The 17478-nt window shown below is 39.4% G+C and overlaps 1 protein-coding gene across 2 annotated transcripts in view; it reads left to right on the plus strand.

Annotated features, from left to right (window-relative positions):
• The window catches only part of pla2r1 (phospholipase A2 receptor 1), a 32571-nt gene extending 17965 nt beyond the window's left edge, over positions 1–14606 (plus strand). For both annotated transcript variants that reach the window (XM_049600548.1, XM_049600557.1), the window contains 11 exons: positions 31–167; positions 2071–2188; positions 2364–2503; positions 4355–4496; positions 5208–5443; positions 8483–8663; positions 8779–8913; positions 10468–10590; positions 10669–10845; positions 11559–11594; positions 13576–14606. In XM_049600548.1, coding sequence (XP_049456505.1) covers positions 31–167; positions 2071–2188; positions 2364–2503; positions 4355–4496; positions 5208–5443; positions 8483–8663; positions 8779–8913; positions 10468–10590; positions 10669–10845; positions 11559–11594; positions 13576–13793 — 1643 coding nt within the window. In that variant the 3' untranslated portion in view covers positions 13794–14606. The remainder of the gene's footprint in view (positions 1–30; positions 168–2070; positions 2189–2363; positions 2504–4354; positions 4497–5207; positions 5444–8482; positions 8664–8778; positions 8914–10467; positions 10591–10668; positions 10846–11558; positions 11595–13575) is intronic.
• Positions 14607–17478: the final 2872 nt, after the last annotated feature.

Consider the following 17478-nt stretch of genomic DNA (forward strand, 5'->3'; position numbering starts at 1 on the left):
ATGTGTTGAGGTTTTCCTGGTATGTCGCAGGAAAGTGGTCAGCGAATAAATGCAGTGATCTCCACGGCTACGTTTGCAAGAGGAGGACTGTGTCTGTGGTGGAGACTCCCAGGGAGCCGCACTACATTGGAGGATGTCCGGAGGAATGGCTGTACTTTGGCCACAAGGTGCAGGCACACACTTGGACACACACATGCATACACACTCTTGAATCAGCAATTTATGTCCCTTATGAAAGACTAAAGCAACGTAACAAAAACTGCAGAACAATACAAATGTATTGTCTGTGACATTACCCATTACTTTGTGATAGGTTATTTTGAAATGTCTTTACAATTTGCCGCCATCTTGTCAGTTGTGTGGAGACCAAAAAATCTAAAGTTTGTGAGTATTACTATTTTATATGATTATCCACTAATTTTGCTGTAACAGTGCGAACCATACATAAGAGGCTCACTTTATCCTGTTATCTGACTTCTCTACATTCCCAGCTGCCTCTGGGATTGAAACAGGATGTTTGTGATTACATTCACTGTTCCTCAGTGAGATATGTTGACAACTTCAGGATAACCCCCTGCTGATGATTCTCAAGCTGAGTCAACCTCAAAAGAAAAAAAAAACAGCTGAAATAATCTCAACCAGTATTACATCTCAAAATTTAGCTTTCTTTAAACAAATAACTGGATTGTTCAAATCATATAAACGCTAGTAAAATACAATACAAGGTGATAGAGAAACATTTTGAGAAGTTGTTTTCCTTCTTAATTTAAAGGTCTAGTGCATAGGGTTTAGGAGAACTATGGTGGCTGACAGTAAAATGCAAATGGGCCTATCTAGAGCCAGTGTTTGGTTTGTCTTCTGGGCTACTGGAGGAGCAACAAGCTGGACTCGGTGAAAAAAAGGACCCACTTCGTACATAGACAGACAGAGTTCATTCTTAGGTAACAAAAACACAATGATTCTTAGTTTGAGGTGATTATAAGCTCATGAAAACATAGTTAATAATGTTTTATACCATTTCTACCAATAGATATCCCCAAATCCTACACACTGGACCTTAAATAACTAATTTTCCACCAAAACAAAATTTCAGAAAGAAAGTTTTAAGCTAGTGATAAGGTTGCCATTCTTCACTGTGTTGGTCCAGGTGAGACCCACTGATGTGGAATAAATGCAGTCTTTAAAGACCATCATTGATCTGCATATTAAACAGAACAGAAAGCCTCGTAGCGATGTCTGTCCTTTCTCTCCTTGATCATAAAATATGGAATAAGGAGTAATTACTTTTTTTTAAAATGACGCATTATGTTTTTATTAGTGTTGACAGGAAATGAGGGCAGTGAGAGAGGTGACAACAACATAATGATAATAATTGTATTTGTATTGTATTTGTAATATTAATAATTGTATTAATATTGTATTTACAATACAATATTTAAAACAGCGTGTACAGAGGCAAAAACAGAAAGTAAGAAAAAGAAAATAAAACACAAAAGTTACAAATCAAAAAGTACAAATTAGGCATTAAAAGGGAAAGCTTTCCTATAAAAAAAATGGTTTTAAGCAATGATTTAAAAACAGGTTATGTGCCAGCCAGCCTCCTCAGGTAGAGAATTCCAGAGCCTCAAGGCCTGTTGGCCTAGTTACCAACATCGATCTAGGGACGATTAACAAGGGTAGGTTTCAGGTCACGATTTGGAGCATAGGTAGTCAGAAGCTCAGCTTAGCTTTTCCAGCTAAACTTCATGCGATTTGAACAGCAAACAGTGAAGAAGTTAATTCTTTGTGTAATGTTACATAATTTCCCACAAATTGAATCATAAGAAGCAGAGCTCTTGTCGATGCATAAGAGCTGCCAAACATTGCTCTCCTCTCACCAGGAACATGAAACGAAATTATATCCTTCTCTGTCTATCAAAGAAGACTACACGCTTGGATATTTTTTTACATTGAATCCTGACCTTTCCAAACAAGAGTCCTGGCGGTGATAGGGGAATAATGATTTGCATTTCACAATGTGATATTCATGTTTTATGTGGGATGTGTGTGCGTGCGTGTGTGTGTTGGCAGTGTCTCCTGCTTCACCTCCCTGACAGCCCAAAGGATGGAAAGAGTTGGAAAGATGCCCAGTCCATCTGTTCATCTTTTGGTGGTACGCTGGTTGCTGTGGAAGACGAGATTGAACAAGGTAGAGGAAAAATGAGCTGCACAACCATCCAATAAATTTCATATACAAACACCGTCAGACACAATCGCTTTGTTTTTGTGCTGCTCTCTGGCTCTGTTGATCGGCATTACAGAAAGGAAAACTGCTGTGTGTTTTTCTGTCTTATGTTCCTGTTGTTATATCATAATTTCTGCAGCCTACATCACCATGCTGCTCCAGGGAAGCTCTGTAGGTGTGTGGATTGGTCTGCGGGATGAGGACACCATGAAATGGACCAACTGGAAGTCAGTCACCTATACCAACTGGTCTCCAATTGAACCAAAGAGCTACCTCACTGTAAGTTCCTGCGGATACTTTAAGTTGACCTACACTGCTAACTGTTACAAATGTAGCAGTTCATTGTCTTTATGTGTGAATATGCATCCATCACAAGTCCACATGTGAGTTGCCTAAACCTGTCCAAAAGAGTCCAGGCTTTTGTAGAAAATTCTGTTTTGTTATTGTCATTGAACATGGCACCTCAAGACAGGACAAGTATACTCATCACAGCTCCAGGTCTCTTTGTACAGTGGCGTCCACGCCAGATCAGGCTATTCTCATGCACCGTTTGTCCGTTTTCCTACGAAAAGTAATGCACAAAAATTCGTAATATCCCATGTCATCATGAGTCAGTAGTAGGTGTATAACCCACGTATTTTGGGAAGGCTGTGATCACGTGATCAATACGCTGACAGGGTTAAAGAAGGAAGTGGTCCCCGTAACAAGGCAGGTTGGGGTGGTGGATGGGTCAAACAAATACAGGACTTTCCCCAGGTGTTTGGAACTGTGTGAACTTTGAATGACTTTTGACATATTTTAGGGTGCGTCATCACCATGTTTCCCTTCCTAAACCTCACCTACATCACTTTACCTGCCTTATCCCATCCTATGTAACTTAACATTGAGTACAAAACTTAATGTTAAGTGCTTAACGTCATTTGTGGGGCGCAAATTTGTAGGATATCATACGAACTGTTGTATGAGGATACACTGACCAGATGGAGGAGCTTGAGAAAGTATAAACGTGACCACAGAGTTATGCAGTATTATTACACATCACTTCATGGTCAGTCATGGCGCTCTATGGTCTGTTATTTCTGAATACCAGACTGCTGCTGCAGTATGAATAACAGGCCTTTGCTTTGGACACAGTTCCTAACGGAAACAGTGAAGTCATTTCTAAATCAAAAGTTTGTGTAAAATTATTAATTTCTTTAGAAAGTAGTTGTGTAAAAAGGGGGATACTGTTCACTGAGTGGGTCATTATTGCATTATGAATCCCTTCAGACTGATTCATGACCTGTCCTGCATCACCCTGTCGGGGTACATTTTGCAGTAATGGCCCACTCACTGTGCATTATCCCTTACATAGAGTTCCTCAAAGTAGATTCACTGGAGTTTCTTGGATGATTTAATGATATGAGTTTGTTCCTGAGAAATCATGCTTTCTGTCCAGGCCCTGAGAAAGTGTGCTGGTCTTTGGTGCCAATTTTTGTAGTGGCCAAACAGTGGAATTATGTCTGTCATGCGATGCCATGTGGCCCCAAAAGACTTTTTCCCATAGACTTGAATGGGAAAGAGGTCTGTAAGTTGGTGGATACATTTTTTTGGCGTCACAACCCCCGTGAAATGACTGGTGTCACCTTCAGAATTTGGAGGCAGTGTCGATCATCCAGGTAATTTTATACACAGCAGTTTTTTGGCTTCACATGTCATTGAGCAACTTTCATAGGAATGAATGGGGCCCGGCCACCACCACTGTATCCAGTACGCTTTGTGCATTCATGTTTTTGTCAGACTGCAATACCCATTGTCAGTCACTGTGGATGATGGTGACGTGAATCAGAGCGGTAGCTTTGTCATTGCGTGCAGAAACAAAACACTGTGTCATAGTTCCTGGATTCATCCACAACAGTCCCATGATCTGAAACTAGACTTGCTGAATGTTTTTCTATGTTTCTTTGTCTTTTTTTACCTGTAGCTTCAGCTCACTGTTTGTCTGCTACAACAGAAGTTTAATCTTGGTGATTAGATTTTTCTTAGCAAAAGGCTTTTGGCAAAAACAGATAATTTAACTAGAAGAGTTTTTGCACATCCAGGCCTTTGTGTGTATTAGTGTGTATTGATTTGTGCTTTCTGAACCCCCAGGAAGATGAGTGGCTCAGTGGGTTTGCTGATGAGCCGTTGTGTACAGTCATGTCCAACAACCACAACTTCCACCTGACAGGGAAGTGGTACGATGAGAAGTGCAGCGAGAGTGGGTATGGCTTTGTTTGTCAAAAACCTCAAGGTAAGATTCCCTCAGTTTCTTTATCTTTGGTTTTATTCTGTCACTCTGTCTGTCATTGTCTCTCCGACTGTTTTTTTTAGCACGTCTGTGTTTTTCTTTTGCTGTCAGACCATTCTGGCTTTCTGATGCTGAATGGTCTCTCATGCACTTCTCCTATAACGTATTCTCTTTGCCGTCTCGAAGTGGAATCTAAAGCGCTGACAGGTGTTTTCTTTCCTGACAGCCACATAGTGTGCCCACGAATAGAGAAAGATGGACAAAACAGAATATGCTGTCCAGACATATCATTAACTACATTAACAAAATAGAAAACACAATGCAACCTGAACATCTTGTCTTTGTTAACCCTCGGTGGTTTAACTTCTCACCTTGTGGCACTGATTTACAAGTGTAATCTGACATCACTGTTGAGTGTAGTTACAGGTGCAACAAAAAATACTTTAAGGGTTCTGTAGAATTAACTGCAGTGAACTTTTGATATATAGATACTTTTGAGCCTGTGAGATTTTCATTTCATGGTAGTTTATACATTACCTGTATTCTAATGTTACTTAATGTGTCTTTAAAGGAAAATTTTGGTATATTTCAGCATCACCAGTGATGGAGATCAGTCACATTTCTGTGTGTACATATATCAGACATTAACACTGTGAAGTAATCACTCTGCCCTTCTTCCCGCACTCCTCTCTTCCTCCTTTTGTCTTGTTACAGATACATCCAAACCCCCCACCCACTCCTATCACCAGCCTCTCCCTGACAATATTGAGTACAGGAGCCACAGCTACAAGGTTGTGTCTGGCAACATGAGCTGGTACGACGCGATGCATATGTGCATAGAGAATGATTCTGACCTAGTGAGCGTTACAGATGCCTACCACCAGGCTTTCCTTACTGTCCTTGTCAATAGATTGGCAGTCCCCCACTGGATTGGACTGTATAGTCAAGACGTATGTATCCTCTCATGCAATATGTACTGTACCTCTGCACCGTGTTTGTCTTTTGTATGTTTGTGGTGGAGAGGTGGCATTGTGTGTGTGTGTGTGTTTGTGTGTGTGTGTGTGTTTGTCTGCTGTTTTACCATTTAGATCTTTAAAGAAATACTTTTTGGGGCAATACATTGGTAAGTTAAGTGTTAGATAAGAAGACTGATACCACTCTCATGTTTGTCTGTATGGTAAATATGAAGCTGCAGCTGGCAGCTAGTTAGCTTAGCTTAGCATAAAGACTGGAAATGAGGAAACAGCAAGCCTGGCTCTGTTTAAACCTCTAAAACTGCCTTATTAAAATGTTATTCCATGACTATTACTTAGCCAGGAGCAGTAGCTGTCATGGTCATGGTGATGACAAGACTCAAGGACGTCAGATAAAACATGTAAAAGGTGATGGTAGATCAGGATGATAATAACTTCATACCAAACCCCAAGGTAGTGATCATTCAGACCAGTTCAATTCAATTCAATTCAATTCAATTCAATTCAATTTTATTTATAAAGCCCAATATCACAAATCACAATTTGCCTCACAGGGCTTTACAGCATACGACATCCCTCTGTCCTTATGACCCCCGCAACGGATAAAGAAAAACTCCCCCAAAAAAAACCCTTTAACGGGGAAAAAAAACGGTAGAAACCTCAGGAAGAGCAACTGAGGAGGGATCCCTCTTCCAGGATGGACAGACGTGCAATAGATGTTGTACAGAACAGATCAGCATTACAAATTAACAGTAATCCACATGACACAATGAGACAGAGAAAGAGAGAGAGAGAGAGATGCAGGTAATGACAGTAGCTTACAACAACATTATTGAAAGTAATAATATTATAGTTATAGTTCTGGCTACTGTGGTACAATATGTTGAAAGTATGTTAATTGCCTGCCTGGCGGAAACACCAAAAAGTTTCTAGCTTGTGGGTTTACTTTACTTTTTTTGCTGCAACACCACAAGTGGCTACTGGAAAAATTTAGAAGTAAGGCTAAGTGGTGTTCTGGGGGTCTGGCGGCCACCTCTGAGGCTGAAGAATGAAGCCAACACGGGAATGCCAAAAGCTCCTTAAATGGCCCTCTTGAGGGTGGCTCCATAAGCGAGTCAATCCCCATAGACACCCATGTTAGAATGCCCAACTTAACAGCAGAAATAAATATGTCTGCAGCCTGGTGCAGAAATGATTTTGGTTGTAGCTAATTTTACTGTTCATGACAACTGTGCAGTGGGAGATTTTTTTTTTATATAACTCACCTGTTTACAGTTTAATGAAGGCTTATAGTTGATGATTAAGGGTGTGGCCACTTTGAGTGACAGGCATTACTTCAGCTAATTGGTTAGACCCATCCCCTGCTCATCCAAAGCTCCACCCCCTCACCTATGTAGGGTCATCGTGGGTCCAAAAATCCAAGATGACAACGTCCAAAATGCCCAGCTTGAGGCTTCAAAACAGGAATCCATTAACCAGTGGGTGAAGTCAAAGTGGCTACATCCATTATTTTCACACAGTCTGTGTGGGAGACAGATATTCTCCCCTTTGACCCCAGCCATGCTAGCTGATTCCCCTTGCTGTCAGTCTTTATGCTTAGCAGTTAACCATCTACCGGCTTTAGCTTTATGTTTAACAGACAGACATGAGAGTCATATTCTCATCTATCTCCCTTCAAGTAAGCAAACAAAAGTATTTCCCAAAACTATTCCTTTAATACTATTAATGAGAATGCAGAGAATACACATCTGCATGATTTAAAATGGTATTTGAATACTTTTCATAGGCTTTTAATCATAATTACTTTAGCAAAATCTCCATTTCTGCATGTCAGCATGTCATCAGCATCCTAAATCTGTGTGTGCAAGTGTGGCAGTCAGTTTCCTATCCCACACCATCGTAGATAGCAAAACAGTTGCATAATTATAGCAATTCACAATATTTGATCGAGTATCTCAGTTTTTGTCCTCTACAGTATCACAATGTACCACCTGCATGACTTAATTGCTTGCTTTAAAATAGAAAAAGTGAAGCTTTTGAATTATTCTTTAGTAAAAATACACACAGAAATATTCTAATTAAAGCAAAATAGCCTGGAACATATCTTGATGAGAGAAAATATGTTACCCAGGGGTCTTAAGTACAAAGGAAAGTGTTACAAAGGGTCTGAAAATATATATCTTTAATGATTTATTATACATAGATGCCCACTGACGGTTACTTACAGTTGTCGCACATGCCTCTGGGGTTTTTCCCCTGGCCTTCTGCCCATGTGGAGGTATTTCATCCATAGGCATGTGCTTTCCCAGCAGAAAGCCAGAGCGTTAACATTTGGATTCAAGTATCGCTGAGCACCCTTGGAATGTCTTAGTCATGGAGAGAAATGAACAGAGGAAGTGAGGGTGACAGTTCTCTCTCTCCGCAACCTTTAATTCATTTCTTTTTTGTTTTTGTCTTGCCTGATCTTGTTCATTTTCTGTCTCATTAACCATCTACAGTAATTCTGTTCTTTTGGATTTCATCATACTCTTTAGTATAGCAGCCATCCTAGTTTAGTACTTACAAATAACTGTTGAGTGTTTGTCATAGATTAGTAACTATTATAACGGGTGCGAGTCATGTTGAATCATTATACCGTAGAAAACAGAGCGTGTTTCATTTCTGGTGAATTAGTAGCTGGAAACTCCCTTCAAAACAAAGTCCTTCACTAAAACACTGGACATTACTTTTTCTTTGTTAAGGTTTTAATTTGAGTCTTTATATTGTATATAAATATTGTAATGCTTCTAAGTTTAGAAAGACAAACCCAGATACAGTATTTCAGTAAGCACGATCAAAAAAGTAATATATTTTAATTGATATAATAAACTAATGTTAGCATACATGTAAAAGATGTAATACAGTAAAGAACAGCACAGTCAGAGGTCCATGTGAGACAAGTGTTGAGTGTTACTGTGAGTGCCATCACAAGTGTAACTTCTCGACTGACACGTCTGTGACTGTGCTTCCTTACAGAACGGCATTAATTATCAGTGGTCAGATGGCAGTGACACAGTGTACACACACTGGGACGCAGCCGACGACGATGACGACTTTGTGACCGGAGAGTGTGTGTACATGGACGTAAGCGGAGGCTGGCGGAGAGCTGACTGTGAAACTCAGCTACCGGGAGCCCTGTGTCATCTTCACCCACCAAGTCAGTGTTAGTTCAGTCAAGCTGGAAAATCTGAGCATGCGACACTGCATCTCTTCAGCTGCTGGGTTTCTGTCACTCATGATTTTCTGCCTTTCTCCTGCTCTCTCTCTCACAGGCAGTAAACCATTTATCTCATATGAGGTGGCGTGTCCCTCCACATGGGTGAAATTCGGACATGGCTGTTACAGCTTTGAGCCTGTGGTGCAGAAACTTACATTTGAAGAGGCAAGAGAGCACTGCAGGCAGAAAGGTAGGGATACATAAGGTGTGATTCTGGTAATACATTACCTTTATAGCCAGTTTCTATTGAATTTCTGTCCAGGTGACAATGATATCATTATAGATAGTTGGAAAAATAGATTAAAGAATTGGCTGCTTTTTCACTCTAGTCTGCAGAATGGATACATACTCCCCCTACAGGTCAAATGGAGGAGCTGCTGTAAGAAGCAGCAGCCTGTACAAAACTGTGGTTGAACTCTTAATTTGAAACATCACTGAGAGGAAATAGATAAAAGGCTTAGAGTTATATACTCTACACCATTGGTGCTTTTAATTTACAGTGTTTTACTTGATACTCACCCAGTTTTTTGTTTTTAAGAGGAGATTAAGGAGATTTGGGGAAACATAATCTGGATGCAAAGTAAGGTGCAAGAAGCGAAGGAGTCTTATTCAAGCCCTTGATTAATTATAGGTGTGTTTTGGGCCTAACATGAATTCAACTAACAAGAGTGGCATCTCCAATTCCCTTTAAAAGCCAGATGCATCTGCACCTGGGGCACTGCTATTTACAAATTTGGCAAATTGGAGAAGTTAGTGGTTTTCTGCGGAGAGTACAGTAGTGGAAGTACAGTAAGAGCACTAAGGTCACTGCAGCAAAAAACATGAGACATTTAAACATAAAAATTAAAAACAGAAGTTAAACCAGACAGAGGAAACATAACTAAACTTTTAGCTTCTAAAAAAAAAAAAAAAAAGTACTAAAATTACATTACTCCTCGTGCATAGATGCACACATTGTCTTTCTTAATAGGGGGTTGGACAGAATCTCTGCAGCTCTGCTCTGCTCTCTGCTATGTTTACATTTTTCAGGATGTAATTAATGTTCTCGTCATTAATGATGTATTATTTCACCCAGCCTTAATCTGTTCTGCATCCCTGTTCACATTTTACTATCTGAATAATGCGTCCTTTAAATAGCAGGAAAATACTGCGCCATTCTGACTTAAGACCAGGTTTTTGTTGGTCAACGACACAATCACTTTCTGCCACCTCAAAATAGCAATACACCAACGATGCACCTGATCACACCTCATTTAAAGACCTACATGCCAGTTGGCACAAATACATTTACTATTTACACAACAAGGGTGCTCGCCATGAAAATTACAATTGCATCAGCCTGAAACTGATGCAATGACAGCACACTGCTATGTACCAGGTGTAAGGTAAGGTCCCTTTGTCTTCTTAAATTAATGCAGAAAAAAATCAAATGTAATGTGTAGTTGTGGTTTTCCAGGGGGTTACGTGCCTGACTATTTCTTTGGCTGGCGCGTTGACTTCCTGGAGTCTCAGCCTATTGCCAGACTGTTTACAGCATAAATAGATAAATCTATGGTTCCCAGTCTCTAGGCAAAGCTAACGATTGCTGGCTGTAGCTTCATGTTTACTTCACTAACATACGGTTGGTATCAAACTTCTCATCAAAGACAGCAAGAAAGTGAATAAACAGTTTACCCAAAATGTTGAACTAGTCCTTTAAACTGCACAGTAGTAGTGAGTTTTCTGTGCTGCTGTCCTTTTCCAGTGAACACCTCAGATGTCCTGACCATTGAGAGTGAGACAGAGAATCGTTTTGTTCTGGAGCAGCTGTGGTCGTCGGGGTTCCTCCACCACACTGTATGGTTGGGGATGTACTTCAACATTGACAGTGAGAATCTCTCGTACCTTTCAGATGTTCACATTCCCCTGCAATCCTATTTTATTAAATCACGACCTCTGCTTTTAGCTGATTCTCTGGCCTGGGTGGATGGCTCACCTATGGACTACACCAACTGGCTAAACAAAGCCCCAGACCCCAAGCTGCTGACTGCAGACTCCTGTGTCACTACCAGGGTGGTTGACGGTGTGTGGCATCAATCACAGTGCAGCGAGCGGCTCGGCTTTGTCTGCAAAACCATCACGGGTAAGTTGAATCAGGGGCCTTCTCAAGGAATATTGGCTCTCCTGAGAACCATCTAGAGCCACAAATGCAAAGACCTTATTTACTTAAGTTATTAGGGACCAAGGAACAGTTGGATCTAGCTGTTCAAGCTGATCATATCTACAAAATTTAAAGTGGTTAAAATCGGTATATTTATATTAACAATTGATCACATGACCACTAGTATGTGAAAAGGTTTGGTTGTAGTCATGAACTCTATATAACATTTCAGCATCTTTCAGCTCATTTTTTTTTTAGGTTTTCCAGCCCACAACTTTAGTGTTTCTGTTCGCTGTCATCAGTGTTATAGCAAAAAAGCTCGAGTAAACTTCCTGCACATTACATACCCAGCACCAAACAACAGACACAAGCTAAAACCACAGCCTGAAAACCAAGTCTGTGTTTGCCACAGAAAGCTAAGAGCTACAATAGCTGATGCAGTTTCAGAGTTGCACAAAGATACAAGATGGACAACATAGCTGGAAACACAAATTAGGGTTAAAATAAGATTGTTATACTATTTTTTATATGAACTTGGCTGCACCTTTTTTGAACAAGATCACATTTCATAGCGATGAGCTTTCGAGAAGTAATGTCAGTATTGATTTTCTTCTTTGCTCGTAGCATGTGGTCTGAATACCCAAGATGATAGACGAGAGGTTGTATTGAACATCACTGTATGTGTTCTTTTGCAGATGCAGTTACTGAGGTTGAAGTGGAACCGCTAAATGGTAAAGTGCACTTTAATTTGAATGATTTACATTTTGGTTAGGCGCCTTAAGTATGAGCGTGCTGTTTCACATTTGTTCAGCTACAAGCTCAGTGAGGATACAGTGTATAATTAAACGTGGTGAGAGTGAATCATCATTTACAGAATCTGTAATATTATGTGATGCATGTTACAAATGCACAGTGGTGGCATGTAACTGAGTACTTTTGCTTGAGTACTTATATTCAAGATACTTGGCAAATAGTAAATAGTATGGTATAGTTACTTTTCAGACGACAAATTTCATCCCTTTCCTGTCTTGAAAAACATGTATCTCTAAATTTGATGATTTAGATTTTAAATGTTTGTGAAAACTGAAGGATGAAGTGTTCCTTCATGGATTGAGAACTTTTTCCTGCTTGTAAGATAAACAAACCCTCCTGGATCAGCTGGAAAATGGATCGTCAAGAAGCTGAAAACAGAAATGTTTTTCTGTTGGAAATTCTCGCAGGAAAGTGACGCTACAAACATATAATGCATTGCTTTAGATTAAAGTTCCCAACAGTAAGTAAAGCTGTTAAAATGAGCACAACCTTAAACATCTATAGCAGAAACATGCAACATACCAATAATGCAGCAGTAATATGAATCCAAAATCATCATACGTAATAGTTAAACACTGACAGGGAACATTTTACTGCACAGTGAATACTTTCAGTTTTGATTCTTTCAAGGTCCAGTGTGTGGGATATAGAGGGATATATTGGCAGAAATGGAGTATAATATAATAAGTATGTTTCTATAGTTTATTGCCACCTGAAAATTAGAATCGTTTTGTTTTTGTTACCTTAGAATGAGCTGTTTATATCTACTACATAGGGTGTGGGTCTTGTCTAAGGAGATCGCAGTATTGCACTGCCATGTTTCTACAGTAGCCCAGATAGGACAAATCAAACACTGGCTCTAGATAGAGTAATTTGTGTTCCCGCGTCTGCCACTGTAGTTAGCAGCCCCTCTGCAGCAGTTTAAGCCATTGGGTTTGTTGTTTGTTTGTTGTTGTTTTGGAGAGGAAAAGATCTCTGTGTGTGTGATTCGACTCCTGGTAAAAACCTCTTGAATGTCTGGACGTTAAGTTATCAGCAAAAAAAGGTGAGCATAGACTAGCAGGTGCTGGGTTGGTGCATCTTTGATGAGCCAAACAACATCTGAGAAACAGTGAAATGTGATGTGAAGCTGCTTTATTCAGCATTTTTACTGGTTTAAATCATTGGGTCTGTTTGTTTTGGAGAGGAAGAGTTCCCTGCGTATAATTTGGCTCTTGGTAAAAACTTCCTGATTGTCTGGATCTTAAGTTATCAGCGAAAAAAGATGAACACAGATGGGCAGGTGCTGGGCTAGCGGCTGCTTAACAACATCAGAGAGACACTGACTTGTGACATGAAACTGCCTCATTCAGTGTTTTTATTGGTTTAAATCATCGTGTCCATTTGTTTTTGAGAGGAAGAGACCTCTGTAGGTAATTTGGCTCCCCGCAAAAACCTTCTGAACAGTGAACACTGAAGGAATTTTAAGCAGGAGAAGTTTCAACTGGTTGCAATTTGCAATTCTCGATGCTAGATGGCACTAAATCCTACAGTGTTCCTTTAAAATTTGGTAGGTAGCCCTTGTGAGCTAAAGGATAAATAGTAATTGCAATATGCAGTCCTCACCACTAGATGTCACTAAATACCCATGAATCATAAACGCTGCCTCTTTAAGTCAATTTTGCTGTCAATACTTTCATACTTTTACTTAAGATTTGAAGAGGACTTTTATATGTAGTCGAGTACTGTATGATCTTGCTGGTTTTACTTACGTGAAGAATCTGAATACTTCTTCCACTACTGCAAATATAATTATACAGTATCTGTATTTATGTCACAATACATGTAATTCAAAGAGAGAGCCGTCATACCACACGTTAAAATATGTCTACATGAAAGCTATCATGTTGTGTTTTTCAGGTCTACATCATGGTGTCATCTCCGCCGCAGTGCTGGTGGCCGTACTGATCTTTGCTCTGCTGGCAGGAGCGATGTGGTTTGTGTACAAGAGGAGCGCGTCACGTTTCCATGGCCTTCCCACGCTCGGCAGCGCTTATTACAGACAAACCAGCTCGCAGGCGACAGAGTCGGATGGAAATGTGCTGATCACGGACCTGGAGGCTCACTCAGGAGAATAGCACTCAGTGACTCCTTTAAGGTCTCTGTCGCCCTCCCGTTCTCTGTCTGCCTCCCGCCGTATCACCATCAGGTATGAATGCACATGACACTGTAAAGCTGTGACTCCTCAGGACAGTGGTGAGACGATGACGGCAAACATTTCTGTCTGTAATTTGAGGATGTGTTTGAAGGATCCCACTTGCTCTCAACAGTTTTCAGTCATTCAAAACATTTAAATGTGAGAAATGTTTGTGAAGGTATGTGGTGTGTTGATACTGAAGAGCCTGTGTTTGATAAACTAAGAAAGTTCACATAAATGAGAATGTTGAAGAAGGGATGCCAGAGAGCGTTAAACCTGTTAGAAATGGTACTGAACACTTGATGTTTGTTATCACCCTGAATTATGAGGATTTAATCAATTATAATTGGTATATATTTGGAAAATAAAGAGAGGTTTTACTCACAGGACTCAAGCAGCTGAAATAAAATCTTCATAAATAAGACGCTGATTGGCAGCAGAACAGAAAGTACAGTGATATTTGTGATGTAATTTTGTATTTTTCATTCAGAATTCAGGAGCTGTCGGAGCTGCACATGGTACAGCAAAGTTGTCAGTATTACTTTTTTATTTTATTTTTGTAAGTACACATGCTGTATATTGATAAAAGAGTTTTCGTATGTTCAAAACTAACAGAAAATGTGTAAGGTGTAACTGGAGTTGTTCTCTCGTTCACGTTTGTCTGATCATGAAAGCAAGTTAGTCGATGTATTTTGCACAATTTTGTATGCGTTTCAATAAATTGAAGTCAGGCCCAACAGCTCCAGTTTCGTCACTGAGTCTTGGTGTGTGAGTAACAGAGGAGTCAAAGAAATAGAGGAAATCCTTGGTGAAATACTCAGCACATTTCCCCTTTTTGGTCTGTCAATTACTTCACTTTTTTTAATCTAATAGGACAAAAGACTTTCTCCTTGGCATGACCAGTGATGGGCTGTTTCCTCCTGCACCATCCTTTTTTAAGAAAATAACTGATTTTGCCTTTACAGAAGAATTTATACAGTAATATTATCTAAATGTGCACTCATCTTTACCCACTGTAGCGTTTCAGGTTTATGGACTTTTTGGTCATTTGCTTTTTTATTATCTAATTATGGCCACTCCTTATGGGAAAATGTGCTCTGTCCTCAATAGAGTGATGTTAAAATGCAACAAGCTTACTTGTAATGTTTCAGGATCACCACACATTGGCATATCAAAGGTCAAGTTTCCTTTTTTCATAGAACAGTAATAAAGTGACAATAAAAAGACATTCATGTGAGCAAAAACAACCAGATAGACTTGAAGCAAAATTGCTTGTTGGTCCTGTATGTTCAGTTTTTAGTGGCTTCATATTGGCAGAAATGAAATATAATAAGTATGTTTTCTTTAGTGCATAAACACCTGAAAATAACAATCATTGTGTTGCATCACCTTAGAATGAGTTTCTTATATCTACATAGGGAGCAGGTTCACAGAGTTCAGCATGTTGTGCTGCCAGCCACATCTCTACAGTAGCCCAGAATGGACAAACACTGACTCTAGATGGGGCCTGTCATGCCTTCCAGCCTCTCCAAGACACACAGACTTTTTTTTTTTTTAAGGTGAAAGAAAATAGAATGAATCCTTCTTGGGGCTGACGGCAATGATCGTTGTCATTGTCGATATTTTCTTGATTTATGGACTAATTATTTGAGTGTAAGCCCATCACAGTATTTCTAGGGCCTAAGGTTGTATCTTCAAACGTGTGATTTTGTCTGACCAACAGTTCAGAACCCAGTGAAATTCAATTTACTGTAATCTAAGACAAATAAGTGTGGTGGCAGTAGCTCAGTCTGTGGGGACTTGGCTTGGGAACCAGAAGGTTGCTGGTTCAAGTGCCCATCTGGACCAAATATGGAGCATGGACTGGCAGCTGGGGAGGTGCCTGTGCACTGCCAGGGTAGACAGAGCAAGGCAGCAAACCCCCAACTGCCCAGGGTAACCTCCCCATCCTGACATCCCTCCATTTAATGCATGTATAGGTCCTGTTTGTGCATGTGTGTGTATTTCAGACCCGTGTGTACATGACAACAGAGTGAAAAACATTGAATTTCCCCTTTGGGATTAATCAAGTATGTCGTCTTTCTCTTCTTTATTGTTTTAAATCACAGTTTGTTTTGGACAGGATGAGACCTCTGCTGATATTTCGGTTCCTGGGAAAAACTTACTGATGGTCTGGTTTAGGAAAAAGGTGATAGTCCCTGTAATTCTGATACAGGGATTAGGCAAAGTAGGTCATTGCTTTTTTTTTTTTTTTTCTCAAATGAGATAATTTATCTTATAGTTTCTTTGATATTGTTCTTAGAAATCTTTCTTTTCACGTTTAAATAATCTACTAGTAACCTCTGATCACTGACAAGACAAAACGAGAGACAGTCCTGTTATCTCTGTGGAACCAGTGCTGAGTTTATAGGCCTTTGTGTAAAAATATAATAATCCCCTAACGATTAATTGATCTAAATAAGACCCACTCCAAGCCATTAGACTGCCCTAAATAAAGGTGTCAGTGTTTGGCAGCGACTAACAATGGAAACATGAGAGAGAAAAATGCAGCTATTGAGCGTTTCTCTGACAGTATCTCACATCAGGATGTAAAGTGATTAATAATTCACCTGCTACCTTTACAAATAAAACCATTAGGAGCTACAGTGCGTACAGGAGCAATCAAATAATGCTCTGCTGCACTTCCACTCCACTGCAGCTGGTGAATGACACAACGAGCGTGCGTTTCAGTTGACGGAAACAACCGAGTGGGCGTGAAGTGGGTAATTGGAGAGAATATCCGGGCTTTCTGGGAATGTGATGGGTGGGCACCAGCGCAAAGGGCAACACAATGCAAGGGCAGAGACGGAAGAGGAGTCACTCCGCCTTCAAAATCATAGTGTCAGGCCTAACCTGTATGAAATATGATGATCAGACAGACTCTAAGTAAGTCAAAATGATTAGATAGCAGAAGTCAAAATGTCAATAAGTCAAATTTATGATCTAGTCAGATTTGATCCCATAGTTTATTTGACTTAGTTTCCTGATACGTTTGATTAAGTAGCCTATTTCATAATTTACTTGACCTGTGACTCAAGTTGGACTTAGTGTCTCATGGGTTTAACTTTTCATTTTTTTTTCTACATAGCAGGTCATAGCTTATTTTGTTTTTATTTATTAATTTAGTCCATACTTTAGTAAGTCATATTTTGGCCTAATTTTGATTTAGTATTTCCATTTTTTTCCTTAACACATTATTATTATTATTATTATTATTATTATTATTATGGGATACTATGTTTATTTTTTGTTTGATTTCGTATCAAACATATGTTACTTCATAGTCAGGAGCCATATTAATTTGACTCAGTAAGTCAGATTTATGATGCATGCATGAACTTTTTACTTAGCAATAACTTTAACTTAGTCTATTGTAATTTACTCAGTGAGTTATAAGTTGGATTTAGCAGTCCAAATTTTTGACTTAGAATTCATTTTGACTTAGTGTCTCATAATTTATTTGAATTCATGAGTCATAAGTTGGATTTAGTGTCTCACGATTTTGATATATTATATATATATATATATTATATGGCATATTGTTTTTGTTTGTTTTTATTTAGCAAGTCATAGTCTAAATTTGATAG

This window comes from Epinephelus fuscoguttatus, linkage group LG2 (genome assembly GCF_011397635.1).
Source record: "Epinephelus fuscoguttatus linkage group LG2, E.fuscoguttatus.final_Chr_v1".
NCBI lineage: Eukaryota > Metazoa > Chordata > Actinopteri > Perciformes > Serranidae > Epinephelus > Epinephelus fuscoguttatus.